Genomic DNA, 16,329 nt, shown 5'->3' on the forward strand with positions numbered 1-16,329 from the left:
GTCTCCACAAAGAAAATGGCTTCACAGTAAATATGCGGCTCCTGGTCAGGATGTATGGAAAAATGGGAGAAGAATAAACCACAGCAATGACAGCAATCGTACAGCAATGGCAGGAGCTATCTATTGGTAGTATTTTATAAAGAAAGTAAAAGATGAAATCTATCTAAAGAAAACCTGACATTGCTGCCTCCCGATGGTGCTACATACATGTTATGGCCTTTTGTTCGGTAGGAGAAGGAAGCAATGGTTTTATTCTGTGTGAGTTGAAACGAGCTGAAATGAACAGTCATAACAAAGAAAAACTGTTGGTATGTCTCGTGGAAAGATGGTTTTCTGAGGACCCTTCTTTGAGAGGAATCTGAGTAAATATTTCATTTGATGCAAACCAGATCTACATCTACATTCTGTAGATGAGAATTTGCTCTACCAAATATAGTTATTACGCTCTTTGTATCTGCTAAAGTTTCCAAGGAAATAAACAGGAGGCATTACTTTTGGATCAACCCACATATTTTTTGCCCAATCATTTATGACAAAAGTTACAACAGAATTCCATATGGTGCTTCCAGACGACCATGTGGTATTTTTCTCCTCACACCGCCAATATCTCATTGTCACCAAATACTGCAGCATACCCTCACTCCCAATCAGCAAACAAAATAACAGTGATCTTTTAATTATCAGTCAATCATCCTTTCACTTTTTTTGAGACCTACGGAGGTACAACCTGTATGTGGGCACTTTAGGGGACTGCTACGTCTTGCCACTTGCTGGATATGTGTTGACATGTAGCCTACGAAGCCCTCACGTCATTATTCCGGTGTAAAAGAAATCATATCACAGTTTTGGCCAGCAGAGCTGCCATTGCCTAACTCTGACAGTGTTAAGTTCAGCTCTAGATCTATAGAGGGTTCAGTTCTTCTACTGATAATCACTCTAGTTAGATATACATACCTGGATCAAGTCTCCCTTAGGTAATAATCATAAATCTGATTCTTTGACTGTGGCATCTTAGAGGAGATGAACCACCTAAACTGCAACAGTTCAGTTTCCCCTGTTGGTAAAGCAGAGAAAGAAGGGAATTACATAGAAATGCTTCTTTGTCACAATGTTCCTTGTTAATCCAGTGATCAGTTACTTACTTCCAAATTTCCACAGGAAATGCCCTTAACTTTCCAATTCGCAGTCTCAGATCAGGAGCAGCAAAGAAAATGAAACAAAAGCCAAAGTCAGCGCAGCCAAAGCAAAACGGGAGTCTTCCTAAAACTTGTCAGACAACTACATCGGAAAGATGCATATCAAACATACTGCTCTCTTTGTAAAGAAGATACATATTCAGAACTTCAGGGAGCTGCATCCTCAAATATTTGAGGCCCTCACCACGCAAATAAGGGCAGCATTAAATTTTCAAAGGTCATCTTGTGCAAAGAAACAAAGAACCAGTTGCTGTGACACACAGAGTGAACTTCCTTGTGAATTTATGTAGAAATGTGGTTAAAACGGAGTTTGTTCCTATTTGGATGGAGGTAGAGAGCTATTAACTTTTGACACAAAGCTAGGTCAAATGAATTAAACATCCTTCAATCAAAGAGAAGAATAAACTTAATATTTAATATGCAAGTTCAATTCTTCTTACGAGTGATGTTAGGACTGTGTTACGTATTTCAGTCACCAGTGGTTTTCCAAACTGCTTTCATTCTTTGTACACTCTTCGCTATTATCGTTTATTGAATGCTTGGATTTATGTCAACCAGACATAAATACTTGAGTCTCTGGGGTATTTTTTTTTCTCAGAATGATAATTGCTGTTTTTACGAGCAGTAGAGCCAAAAGACTGCAATTGCATTGTGAACAAGGGACTTTAAAGTTCTCAAGATGGAAAAATAATCTCACCGACTATTAGCTTTCAGCGCTGTTCAATTGAAAAACAAAATGTAACTGCACTGTGTGTATCACTGAAGTCTTCTAAAGAGGTAAGGGTGAAAACAGTTGAAAGTAATCTTTGGAAAAATTTACCAACAATCAGTAAAGCTTGTTTAGTAAAGCAATTGCATGGTTTGGCCTCACTCAGCAGGAAGATATAATTTGTATGCCATTAGTCAACTTGAAAAGAGTTTTGGGGCATAGGTTAGAAACAACTGTGTGGTAAAAGCAACTCATCCAGCTTTAGTTCCCATTAACCTATCTGCTGTAGGTGTCCCTGTTCATTGCAGGAGAGCTGGACTAGAAGACCTTTAAGGGTCCCCTCCATCTCAAACCATTCTATGAATCTCTAAGGGAAAATGGATTCATCTTTGCTCAGCTGCTTGCCACGGATTTCCTGCCACTTTTCAATTAAATGCTATCAGTTTAAACTCTTGGACAGAGCAGCTTTTATTCCTTCTTCCCCAGCAATTAATGTTCAATGCTAACCAAACTGCAACAAGTAGAACTGAGGAGACAATGGAGGTGGTAAAGCCCTCTGAGGCTCACAGATATTCAATGCATGTCTTCCTCAAGTGTGTAAGGAGAGTTGTAACAAACACTGTGTAGGCAAAGCTGACTCTGTTCTGAAGTTAAAAGACCGATTAAAAAAATAAAGGCAATCAGTGCAGGCCAAATTAACTACAGTATAAATGACTGTACCAAAGAATCTTTACTTGCATTAACAATCCAATTGAACTCTGCAAGGAATACTTCTGTTGTTTGAAAACAATGAGAGCTTCTTACAATGAAGCCATTACATTTTAAATGATTTCTCTGGTCAAGATCAAAATACATCGATAACATATTTATTTCAGCACTGTTTCAACTTTTCTATCTACCTGATCATTCTTTCATATCACCTAGCCTCCCACACCATACTGTTAGCGAGTTATATTGCACTTAGAGCTCCTGACGCACTCTGAGGGAACAGCTGAACTGAGCAAATAGGACCCTTCACTGGTGCTAAACCATTCTGCTGTGGGTTCTGAGCATGAGAAAAATTGGTCATTTGCTCTCAATCTGTGCACTAAAACTATTTAAAAAAATAGAGGAAGAAAAGAGTGAAAACAAAGGAGTTCTTTCAGAAGTGCGTTAGCTTTGTATGGTGGGCTACAGGTTTGCACGTACATTTGTCTTGGTTCCAACTTACTGAATTCTGAGCATCTTGGAAGCCCTGGTTTTCAAACTTAATAAAGGAACATTAAAAAAAAATCATTATTACATTGCTAGCAAAAATTGCCCCAAATCCCTGCCCGCACTCAGTGAAATAATGTTTGATTCCTTCAGAGAACTAAATATCGTTCATCTTTCTTTTAAGAGACACAAGCTAAAATGGGCTGTGCTGTATGAGTTACTTGAGGGCAACCAGTCAGGCCGCAGCACAGTGATAGGGCTGAGAGTGGAACATCAGCCATACCACTTTCTAAACAAAGCAAGCAGTCATGTGAAAAGGATTTGATCACTTTTGCTTTATACTCAATAGAACGAGCTAATATCACGCTTAGACACCAACAATCATTTCCATTTCACAGAGTAAGCCATAATGAAAGTAACTTGAATTACCATCAGCTGCTGAATGCAAGCTTTCAAAGTGTTTGGGCACATGGTCACGCCATTGCAGGCAGCCAAGCCAACCAGAGTTACTGCAGAGGCACATGCCTCACAGTGGGGAAAGTGAAGAAGAAATGGAAGTCTGGAAGTGAAGGAAGTTGTGCTCAGTGATCCACTGCCATATCTGCGCTTCATCTGAAGCAAGCCTCAGATTTCACCAGCTTAACTGCTTTTGTGGACCAGAGACCCCCATCATCAAAATCCAACTCAGTTGTCTTCAATAGTATTTTATTTCAAAATATATTAAACATTTTGTGCTTACAAATGACTGCAGTGTGAACACAGTATTAAGTTAAAAGCTTCTTATACCCGCTACAAAAACAAAAAAACCCTTTATTAGGAAGAGGACTGGTGCATACAATCAAAATTAATGAAATAAATACCTCTGCAGTCTATACGAATACTTCTCAACCTTAAACCACGTTCTCTGTTCCGCCACCAATGGACAAAGAGATTACTTTTCTAATACTACACATGCAAAAACAGGCACTGTACCAAAACCAACTATGGTAACATTATTCGTGAACATAGTTCCATTCTGAAATTGTGTCACGTGTACACTTACAGACGAATTTGAGTCGACAGAAGTTATTGCTCCAAATCCCCCACGAGTTCTGCTTAGAAACGCACACATTAGAACAACCTGCGCTCTGTAACACAACAGATCTGCTTCTAGATTGCAGTAGGATCTAGCCAGTCTTTGCACACAAGGTCACAAGTTTCTTTGGATTTGGTTTGGTGAAATTTACCAAAGAGAAAAAACAAAACTTCCCTACTCTTCCGACCAAAAACATCAGACAGTAGTTAACTAATGTATAGGTAAGCATTTTGTATTAGTAAAGAAAGCTTATGTCCGGCCATCACTGAAACGTAGTCTTTAATTTTAAAGGTAACAACCAGAACAACTTGTCTGCTTGCAGAATATACCAGCGACAGCAGTGGAAACTGAATACACTGAACTACCCAGCCAGACAGTTACAAACAACACAAAGTTGTTTTTTTTTTACTGATACTTCCTGACAAAGCGTCAGTCTGTGGCTACGATTGGCAGAAAGGTAGCCAAAAGTTTGGATGATGCTTTTCCAAGAGCACGGTCTGGATGACAGTTCTTAAGCTTAATGAAATTCTGTTCCACGGCTACTTTTTAGCTTTGTGATGCCTCTTACACTTAATCCACAACAAACCATGAGAAATAACTAAGAATTAGGTTTCTCATTTAAAGCTGAGAGACAAAAAAGCGAGGGCAGGAAAATAAATCGGTGTTTTTACTCTAAAATTGCCATGCTGAAAATCTTTCAGATATGTATGTGGATGCTTGAGCACTCAAGCTGCATCTACTAGCTAGCAAATGCATCCTGCTGCAAGCAAATATGCCCTGCTTCTGACACAACCTAGTTCTGGAATTGCTACATAATTCTATATTCAGAAAACAACCTTTAATTCAATAAAACACCAATTACATTTGTTTGAGCTTGTCCATATGCAGAGTGCAATAAAGATATTTTCACTTAGAGAGTGCTGACGCACTGCAACAGGTTGCCCAAGGAGGTTGTGGATTCCCCATCCCTGGAGGCATTCGAGGCCAGGCTGGATGTGGCTCTGGGCAGCCTGGTCTGGTGGTTGGCAACCCTGCACATAGCAGTGGGTTGAAACAAGATGATCATTGTGGTCCTTTTCAACTCAGGCCATGCCATGATGTACTTAACTTGCCAACCAGCAATTCCTTCCTGAATTGGACATACTATTTCAGTATGTGGATATGCAAAGCATGCCTTTAAGGGAATCTACCCCAAAACAGCATGTGCACAAATTCTTCCAGGGCCAGTGATCTCTTAGCAATGGCTTACCAGATGGAAGAGCAGTCTTTCCCACCTTCACATCAACTGCAGTAAAACAGTTCTAGTCATCCCACCAGTATCTGCTTGGCTCCCCTACAACTTTCTTTAAATAAACATTAATTCTAGAAAATGGTGCTTGTTTCCACTACAGACAGGCACTATTTTGTTCTCGGGTATCTTAAAAAAAACCCAAAACCCACATTTCAGTTGAAGTCTGAATATGAGAAACATTACTCATATTTATATAATGGTGTATATAAACATATATATTTTCGAAGCTCTAAAGGAATCCCTGAATATGATCAACACTTCTGGCGCTGCTTCTGGTTTCAAAATATCAAGCTCATTTTGCACATTCCAATTTTCATTTATTTACTTTAATTGCCAATTTTCTCATTTAAAAGCCATTTTGGAGATTTTGACCATAAAGCACTACGGGATTTTAATAAAAAGGACATATAAACAGCAACAGGTTAAAGATCAAACTTCCGTGAGGTTTGTTATTAGGTAAATTTAGTTTTGTAGGAGTGTAAACTAGAAACAAGACGGGAATGGATTTGCCAAAGCGTGCGTCACCAAAAAGCGTGAGACATAAATATTAATACAACCTTGGAAATACAAGCCCAAATGGAACCTATAAAGATGATCTGCACACGTGGTTAAGAGACTCCAGGTTTCAATTAAGAGTATTTAATTGGCAAGGAAAACAGCTGCATTTCTAGAATGCCACCTCCATTATGAAATCTACTGAAGGCTAACTCCGATTCCAACAGTTTTCAGCACCCTCTGAAGAAAGCTTGGCTGTTTCCAGCAGTGATTTACATAAAGGTAGCACTACATATATTGAGAAAATTAAGCTGATACAACAGAAAGACGATGTCTGAATAAAAGCAGTTGTGGAAGCATATTCTACAGCCAATGCAAAGCCATGGCGTCTCTGTAGAATGCATTTGTCCCATCTTTCACACAGGTCCACAGGGAAGGCAACACCCTGTACAGAATTCTGCCACAAGCATTCGGCATTAGTAATTTAGTTCTGCTGCTGCTTTTAAAGGGGTGCTAGGCTTTTGTATTTTCAGGCTTTCTGAAAAACACTGAACATTTCAACCAAACACCAGTTTCAGAAGTTACACTGATACCCGCTATGTTTAATACTGGAAACAGCACCCCAACAAATCCAAACATTCCTTGAAATCAATCAAGCTACATGGTACCTCAGCTGAAACAAACCTGTATATTAGTGTGCATACAAAGATCAGGCTTATCTCAATTATTAGACAGACGGCTATCAACTCAATTTCTAAAACGGTTATATTGTATGTATGTATTGCATATTGTATGACTAGAATAATAAACTTTATTTTTTGTGTTGCTTTTTCTTTTTTTAAGTAGTGTTTCAAAATAAGCCATTACTGCTCCCAACTGGTCACAGCGCGCAGCCATCAGTGCACAGCGCTGAAAGTCACTGTCTTGTAGTACAGCTGGCAAATCGAGCGTGTGCCAGATTCTCATCCTTTGCAACTTGCTGTGTTGTGCTCAATTAAGCCAGTACCTACAGTGACCTGAAGCTAACAAGCTGGGCTGTAAATGGACACACATGAACTTCTGCGAGTCCTGCTGCAGTACAGTAACGTTCAGCTAAGGTAAAGGAAGGAGAAAAAGGGCTAACTTTGGCTCTGTGCAAAAACAGTTAAGCAATTACCACTAATCCCTTGACACTATGCTTACTTGCAATGAGCCTGATTAGTTAGGAGAGAGCAATAATAAACATTATCATTGTACTTTGCAATACCATCACACAGTACCACCTAGGTTTATTACTACAAGCATTCCCTTCTGAACTCTAAATCATTGTCTTTGTTCTAAATTGAATACTAAGTATACCAAAGACATATAAGTACCAGTGCTTGAAATGGCTGCTCACAGTAAAGCTAAAGACCATCAGCTTCTCACCTGCAAGCATTAAGAGACTGTCACTGCTAAGGTATGCTTTTTAACATATATATATCTATATATTTAAATATGGCAGAATTCAGTGAATATTTCATATCCTAAGGAGGTTTCATTGGAGATTTTGTTTTTCCATTTGCTCTTCTTTTTGGCAGCACACCGTTGCTGTATCACCATGCCACGCAACTTATTTCTAAATCAGACATGGCACATATCATGAGGCCCTTAAGCTATATTTCCTGAGAAAGGCTACACTACTGAAAGTTCTCCTTGGCAAGTCCTTGCTGAATTTGAAACAGGAGGCATCAAGTAGGAAGATTCATTTCAAAGGAGGACAAGCTAAGAGACTATGTGATTTTAATTCTCCTTACAAAATAACTTCTCTTCAAACTGGGAAAGGAACATTTCAAAATTGCAATGCATCTTCTCAGCTGATTTCACTAATTTGCTGTTATTGGAGATAACTGTCTGAAATACAGTTTTAATCTTGGTAATGGAGACTCCTCTTTGCTCTAAGGCAGTCACACAAGCAGGCAGGGAGAAAAGGAAAACATAAGAACAAGCAGACCAAAGAATGCCTTGTGATGACTCTCTAAAATGACTATGTTACCTTAGGATTCAAAAAGATTCAAAGAGATAACTGGGATAAAAAATGTTGGCAATTTAAATGTCTTGACCAGTAGCAAAGAGAAGCAACAGAAAACCAGAAATACATTAAATATGCATCTTTCTCACTAGTAATCTTTAAATGCTGACTAGATGAAGTTAGAATGTAAAGAAAGTATTTCAGTGCAAAATTCTTTAGAATAACAACAAGAATAAAGAAGTTTCCCAGGTATCATGGAAATGCAGCAGGAATATTTAGGGGCAGCCTCAGGTTGTCATTTTCCTGCTTATCCAGCAACAATTCCAAAAATGGGTCTTATTAAAGATGAAGTGATTCACAAACCTGAGGAAATTAAAACATGGGATGGTTATGTAATTCAAGCAATACACTCTTCACGTTAAGTTAGCTGGAATTGTTTTGCAGGTCTCTCAGAGTTTCAAATATTAAATAGGATGTTTCCATACTTCGAGGAACAACCAAATCACCAGTCAAGCCCCAGCCTGTCCTCCAATCACATACCTGGAAGTCTGCAAGCCCCAAACCAGCACATGCGAAACCCCACATTCTGGAGTAACATTTCATCACTAAAACCACAGCAGCTAAGTTCGAGAATTAAGTCGTACATCAACAGTTGCATTACGGTAAACGGTAAACACAAGGCATGCCTGAATTCTGCATAAACCTTGTCAATCAAACTGAAATAAATTCAAGGTTAAGTTACCAGAAACTGAAAGGTGGTTCTTTGGTTAAGCATGTGCAACTGCTACTTTGTATGAAGGGCCCCTGTGTATTTGTGGAAGCTTTGACCGAAAACACACTTTGCCTTTGCAAAGGTATAAAGATCCACTGTGTCAAAATATTTCAACCAACAATACAGAAGGCCTTAAACGTCACCAAACTTGCAGTTTCAGCAGAATTACATATGAAAGAAAAACACTGAAGTAGTTTGTTTCTGTGATCGAGGCAATACACCATTTCAGGAATTCAAGAACTCTGCATAAATCACTACGGTATTTGGCCAGAGGCTTACAAAGAGAAAAACAAAAGCAGCAACCAAAAACAAAACAAAACAACCCAGCTCTACAACAAAACAAAATCTCTACTCTTTCCCTTTTCTCTTTTGAAATAAACTCATATTTGTTTGAAAAGTAAATGCTACTTGGTCACGGCATTTGAAAACTGACATAAAACAATCCCACTCAAGCTATTATTGTTGGAAGTAGATGTGATAACTGTACATTACCTTAGGTTTAAAGTATTTAAGGTCTTTAATCAAAGTTAGTTGATACTATGACTTCACTGGACAGTGACTAGACATCAGAATATCATCAGATTTCACCAGAAACAAGGGCAAGATTTAAACTATTTAAACACGTCCTAATTCTAAATGATGAAAACTCACATTCCTCAATTTGTATATCAATTAATTTTAGGAAAATACTAGAAGTACTTGTCTTCAACAACATTAAATTTCAGTGCTTATAAAGGGATAACAAATCCTCTAACCTTCAATGGAGCAACAAACAATTGTATTTAATCTTCATTTAACAATGAGTGGTTTATATCTCTGTTGCCATCAGATTAGCAGAGAATAAATATTTTGGACTTAACTTTCTTTAAAAATACTACAAATTAGAAACACAACCCAAAAAATAAAAGCTAAGTAAGTCATTTCAGCAGATAACAACTCCAGTGGATATATCTGTCCACTCAGCCATTCTTTTTAAGAAGACAGAAGAGTCTACAAAGGTGGCTGTGGAACCATGTGCTAGTATGCAAAGCCATGGGACGCTGACGTTCTCTCTCAAAGAGGCAAAGTGCACAGTAATATAAGGCCAGCAGATGCTTGAGGAGTGGTGTCTCCTAACACTCAAACTATGCATCCCTGTGAACTGCCCCTAGCAGAGCTGCAGAGGGACAGAAGGCCATGGCTGCTTGGAACTCGAGAAAGACCACGTGATTCTCTCATCTTGAACAGGTGCAGCATAGCTCCTTTATCATTCAGCAGCCATTTTTGTCTCCTCAGGACTTTCTCTAGCTGACCTGCAAAAAGACAAAATTTGTTGAGTGACTTCAAATGTCTTGTGCCCTATGAATTAAACAAGAAAAAACATGTAAAATTCTGTGTATAATGCTGGAAGCTCTATGTACAGTGTATGTGGAAAGTCTAGGAACATAACAACCACAAGTCAGAGACTACAGACAGGTTCATGAGTGCTTTTTTTCCTAAATTACCCATATGAAAGATGACAACATTATTCATGTGAATGAAGAAAAGGATTATTGCTCACAAGCATATAATCTCTAAGATATACGTATAATGAGCTAACCTATGTAATTAAACAAGACAGCAGAGACATTACAATGCCTACAGTCGTTACTAATTTTACAACGTGATTTCCAGCTCTAATTAAATATTCAATTAGGAATTTATTCATCCCATCCCTTAACTGTACAGTTTAAAAATACATTTCTATATTCCACATTTGGTAACTTCAATGAAGGGATTAATCAAGACCATACTTTTAATGGAATAATGGCATGCTTTGTAGTATTGTACAGTCACGCAAAGTGCAGTATCTGCAGACAGGTCTCTTTTTCAGACCAATAAACGCTATCTGGTGTCCATGAATAATAGTTATAAACAGGGAAACAGGGACGATCAGTTATCTTCTAGCACAACGGCAGCACATGTAATATAAGATACAAAGCTGTTATTAATGAATTCTCTAAAGGAGCCTCCTGTAAGAGATACTAAACAAACATTTCAAGTTTACTTATTTTACGGTAAATATTTTTCTAGAATAAAAGCTGAATATTCTCTGAATATTTCCATACATGTGTAGGTGTGCAGATGCATGCACAGACACAAACTCATGCTTACATTCTCTACATCTATGTGGGCGTACACAGATCCACTTGAAAACTGCAATATGTAACATGAGACATTATCAATGCTTACCGGTAAATCTGTAGTGGACACGTTGCTTGTGATGGAGTGGGCACTGAATTTGTTGGACTAACCAACATGGCACTATATATGTTGGAGGCAACCACAAGTATACAAAGTAGAATTGGTCCTATGATGGCTCCTTCCAGTCCCAGGTAATATGCTCCACCAGCTACTGCAAGACCCGTCAGGTAAGGATGACCACCCCTGGAATTAAGCACAAGCAGAATAAAGTTAAAGCAAGAACAACAAACAGTACTACTGATTATGAAATGCAGATTAATCACACAGTCTCGTTAAGCTTATAAAGTGATCTATTTATAGATACCCATATTCACACTAAACTGCTGTTTGAATGATTGCAGAGACATCCTAAGTTGCATCCTGTACAACATTCACACAACATATCAAACAATATTTTATAGCACAGAATAGTAGTAGTAGCCACAATAGCTGATTTCTAGAGAACTGCTGGAAACATGGAATAACTAGGGCTGGAAGTGACCTTCAAAGGCCATCTAGTTCCATCCCATCTCCCATGGGCAGAGACACCTTCCACTAGTAGATCATGCTATCCCTGGAACCATCCAGTCTGATTTTGAACACCTCCAGGGATCTGAAGGAGTTAACACTAAAAATATTTCCATTCTGAAAATGGAAAGAAGATTCCTTATGAAGACTATTCATGCCTCCTGGTCACGAACTCTTTCATTTCAAGAGAGCTAGCAGTATTTACTAAGAGCATTCCTCAGCAGAGACGTTAATTTACACAATGATCAGAATATTTAGTCTTTTGAACAAAAGGTAGGATACATCATTTATGAATCACAGAATGGTTTGGGTTGGAAGGGATCTTAACAACCATCTGTTTCCAAACTACTGTCATAAGCAGGGTTGCTACCCACAAGATCAGGCACTGGACCTGGTTGCCCAGGGTCTCATCCAACCTGGCCTCAAACATCTTCGAGGATGGGGCATTCACAGCTTCTCTGGTCAACCTGTTTCAGCATCTCACCAACCTCTGAGTGAAAATTTTCCCCTTAATATCTAATCTGTATTTCCCTCTTCCTAGTTGAAAAACACTCCCCCTTGTCCTATCACTATCTATCCATGTAGAAAGTCAGTCTCCCACTTGTTTATAAGCTCCCTTCAATTACTAAAAAGCCACAATTTAGTCTCCCCAGAGCCTTTTCTAAGGCTGAACAAGCCCAGACCTCTCAGCCTTTTTCTCATAGGAGAGGTGCTCCAACCTTCTGACAATCTTTGTGGCCCTCTCCTGGACCATCTCCAATAGTTCCAGATCCTTTCTGTACTGGGGGTCCCAGACCCATATACAGTTCTCCAGATGGGGCTTCATGAGGGCAGAGTGGGACAATCATCTCCCTCACCCTGCTGGTCATCCTTCTTTTGATGCAGCCCAGAACACAGTCGGCTTTCAAAGCTGCAAGCGCATACTGCTGGCTCATCTTCAACTTTTCGTTGCTTGCAAACAGCAGCATTCAGAGCATTCATGTTTATGGAATTATATTAGAAAGCCTACAGCTGAAACTGAGCACCCATTTTTTAGAAAGCTGCCCTAAATTCTGAGTGTAATGCACTGAAAATACTAACCAGTCATTTTAGAACTTCAGCAGTTTCTGCCAGGTTTCTAACACTGTCTTGACCTCTACCCAGCTCCCACACTGGCAATCCTAATGTGCATTACAACTGCATGCAGGATAAGATCATGAAATCATAGAATCTAAGCCAGGAGGGACCTTTAAAGGTCATCTAGCCCAACTTGCCTGCAATGAGCAGGGCACACATACAGCTAGATCAAGTTGCTCAGAGCTCTGTCCAGCCTGACCTTGCATGTCTCTATGGACGAGGCATCCATACCTCCCTGGGAAACCTGTCCCGGTGTTTCATTACCCTTACTGTAAAAAACTTCTTTATAACCAGTCTAAATCTCCTCTGTTTTGATTTGAAACTATTTCCCATTATCCTATCACAACAGATCCTGCTTAAGAATCTATCCCTTTCTTTCTTATAAGCCCCCCCTTTAGATACTAAAAGGTCGCTATCAGGTCTTAAAAAGCTACTTATTACATCATACACGCTTATTCATCATGTCTTACTTGGATCAAATTTAACATACTGGAAGGGTCAAGTCGATCACTTTTTGAGAAGACAGGATCAGCCCTTAAGGTTTTATACTTCTCCAAAAGAAGACACACAATTAGTTTATAAATCCTTAAAATCTTGCATCGCTTTCAAGCTTTTTTCTGGCTAGTTTGACAATTCAGACCACGTATCACCTGATGAAGTAGGACTGCAATATATATTTAATGCAGTTGGAAAACCTTGCATAACGTAATTATAGTGATTTCAAATAGAATTAACCCAATTTGCAAGACAGCGGATTTATGCAATGGTAAAAATACAATTTTTCTCCGCTGTTAGAAAATCTATTCTTGCCACATATATTTTCTGAATGGTGAACAGAGCCTGCAACCCTACAGTCAAAACTTTATTTCAATAGGTAGAAGAATTATTGGCTAGTTAAATAGCTACTAGCCTTAAATTTATCTGCTGGTGAAAACAAGTGTAATTTGATTATACTTCACCTGTTAGCTTTAACTCCTGGAAAATAATCATTGCTACAGTCTATGAAAGATTCTTACCATCGATCTTTATCATGAGGTTCTCTGTTTAGTTTAACCACAGTCAAAGTCACAGGACAAAAGAAAATAAAATCAAACAGTGCTGAACTCAAACATTTAATGTTCTTATTCTACATTAATTTACTACAATACAAATTAATGCAAATGTTTTCCAGCACATAACCATATCAACAGATCTTTACACAGGGGTACAGAGGCACAACATGGAAGCTGGCTTCAAAATAATCCTCAGGCAAAGAGCGTAAGTTTACTTGGAATGGCTTTACCAGCCAAAGCAGCTGATTTTGCTGAATGAGAACAAGCTCAAGACATCCGAAATGACAAATTTAACAGAAAAGAAGCCTGTGAAAGTAATGGCACTTAGGACAGTTCTACTGTGAGATGGTACCACTGCATGTCCTTCTGTGCTTCAAGGCACTGCCCTGCAGCTTCATAGAAGTAAGTTTAAAGGCATCACCATTAACCATTTTTACAACACGCAAACTTGAAAAGTTTTCAGTATACTTACCCTGATATATCTGAATAAATGGCTGTATCTACAAAATAGGTTGGCAGCAAGTGAAAAACCAAGAGCAAAATGGCTTTGCATCCCTCTCCTTGCACAAGCCACAAGTCTAGGACTGCAGGGATGGCTGCCCAGTACGTCCCCAGAAACGGAACCGCTCCAAGGATTGCTGCTAATGCTAAAGCACACAGAAGCAGGGGTGAGAAAAAGACCAGAGAAACACACTTCACAAAAATTCTGACTTTTGCCACACCAGGAGTCTCACTTCTATCAGCTGTTGTAAATAAGATACTGAACAGACAGCACATAAGGCTCTTGTTGTTTTATAACTGTGATTAAGGAAAAAGAGAACTGCATTTAAGAAAATGTAACTATTCCCATGCAGAAAAGCCTTACCAGCTGTCAGTCACAGTTACTTCCAATTAAGAAAAAATTAAAGTTGTACGAACCATTCACATTTCAAGCTTTTATGTAACCACAGAACTAATAAATGTGCACAAGAAAGTATACAAACAGAAGTTCTCAGTGAAGCACTGTAGCTTACCAGAGGCAACCATTACAATGTAGGTTGTACTGTGAGAAACCAAGCAAGCGCAAAACCCCTGACTTCACGTACTTATGTCCGCACTTATTTGTGCATGCATACAAGTCTCTACCAGGCATAATGCCTTCTGCTTATACAAATGCTCCTTGGAATCTCAAACAACTTAGTACTGCTGTCACTCTAATTTAATCCAACATGAATGAGCATCGTAGAGAAAAAAGTTTAATTTTTTCTTCCTTTTTAGCCTCATTAGCCAGAATACAAAACAAGACTTTGCAAGTTGTCAAAACAAAAGTGACAATTATGTAACTATTTGTAACAACAACCAACATCTTTAGGGTAGCTGGAATTTGTGATACAGCTGTTGGCTGTGTTTGTTGTTTTGTTTTCGGTCAAAAAGGTCCCCTTTTTGTTGCTTTGTGCATGAAGGTACAATTGGTTTGTTGTTTTGAGGGGGGTTTTTAAGGGGATTAGAGGGAAAAGAGGAACAGAGAAGATTTCAGCCATTTCCATAGCTAAAATTTGAGGAGTAACAGAAAATCAGAGGCTGGTAATGCTGTCAGGAAACAGCACTGAAAATAGAAAGCATGCCTCTATCGAGCATTTCCATGACACCATGACATCCTGCATTTAGGCATCACACCCCCCCCAAAAAAAAAAACCCAGCACCTGCAAACTATGGAAAGATTTGGACTAAACAGAAAGGAAAAAAAATTACAACCAGCAAAAGAAACAGTAAAATGCTGTGAAGACAGAAAAAAGCACGGCTAAGAGATAAGACAGCAATCAGTGACTGATTAATTTGATCTATGGTAGTTTAAAATGCATGTGGAGGAATCAATCAACGATCAGAATCTCTACAGAATCCTTACATATCATACAAAAGCATTCAACTTGTCACGGTACTTCCTACATCTGTTTGAATAATCAACGGGAAATAAAAGTTATGTACTGAATGGAGAACAAAGATAAAACTTTGGAACAGCTACTCAGTGATTTCATACCATATACTGAGCCCACAGACTCGGCTGTCATGATTAAAAAAAGCAATAAATAAAAACCCAACGCAATCCTGCAGTCAGAAACTATATTAAGGCGTTTGCACAAATCGATAACACTAAGGTTGCATACACAACTCCAATTCTGAGAGTTGCCAGTTTCTGATATAACGTTCAATAAAAATAACTTCAGGACTAATCCTGTCAGCAACATTTAATCCTACTGCTCTTGTACAATAAAATTATATAACGCTACGTATAAATAGATTACAATTGTTCCAATTCTTACCAGATGGTATGAAGACTATGTTAATCCCAAATATAGTGTGAGTCAGCCAAGTGTAGAGTCCATAGAACCCAGCCATTTTGAGGGAAGCATCAAACACACCTCTAAAACAATCACAGAAACTCTGTTAAATGTTATTTGGTAGTACGATTCTGGAACAATGAAGGTATCTTTATGTGTATCTTTAACTGAAAGGTGCTTTGATAAGCCCTGAAGCCATTAGGGCCATAAATCACACAACTCAAAACTTATACCTTAGGTTTGTCCTATGAAAAGGACAAACATTCATCATATTTATCACTCATGTCATCTACAGGAGAAAACAAACAAAAAAACAACACACCAGACAGACTGTTTTTTTACTACACAGCGGGTTCCTGGGACAAATTCCTTGAAAGAAGTTGCTCAGAAA

General features: G+C 38.6%; 1 protein-coding gene across 1 annotated transcript; it reads right to left on the reverse strand.

The window, feature by feature from the left end:
• Positions 1-7,445: 7,445 nt before the first annotated feature.
• On the reverse strand, positions 7,446-16,017 carry LOC140265053 (transmembrane protein 245-like). Its single transcript, XM_072360925.1, has 4 exons — positions 15,921-16,017; positions 14,093-14,267; positions 10,934-11,128; positions 7,446-10,014 (listed from the first exon to the last, which is right to left on the reverse strand). Exons 1-4 carry the CDS (start codon positions 15,994-15,996, stop codon positions 9,969-9,971), a joined length of 492 nt encoding a protein of 163 aa, XP_072217026.1. The 5' UTR covers positions 15,997-16,017; the 3' UTR covers positions 7,446-9,968.
• Between the last annotated feature and the right edge of the window lie 312 nt (positions 16,018-16,329).

Source organism: Excalfactoria chinensis, unplaced genomic scaffold (assembly GCF_039878825.1).
Source record: "Excalfactoria chinensis isolate bCotChi1 unplaced genomic scaffold, bCotChi1.hap2 Scaffold_405, whole genome shotgun sequence".
In the NCBI taxonomy this organism is placed as follows: domain Eukaryota; kingdom Metazoa; phylum Chordata; class Aves; order Galliformes; family Phasianidae; genus Excalfactoria; species Excalfactoria chinensis.

Excerpts from the sequence above, each read along its gene's own strand:
- LOC140265053 (XM_072360925.1), bottom strand. The coding sequence starts at position 15,996 with ATGGCTGGGTTCTATGGACTCTACACTTGGCTGACTCACACTATATTT. Across the intron at positions 14,268-15,920 it reads CATAGTCTTCATACCATCTG|CATTAGCAGCAATCCTTGGA; the intron begins GTAAGAATTGGA and ends TGTGTGCTTTAG. Across the intron at positions 10,015-10,933 it reads TGTCCACTACAGATTTACCG|GTCAGCTAGAGAAAGTCCTG; the intron begins GTAAGCATTGAT and ends GTCTTTTTGCAG.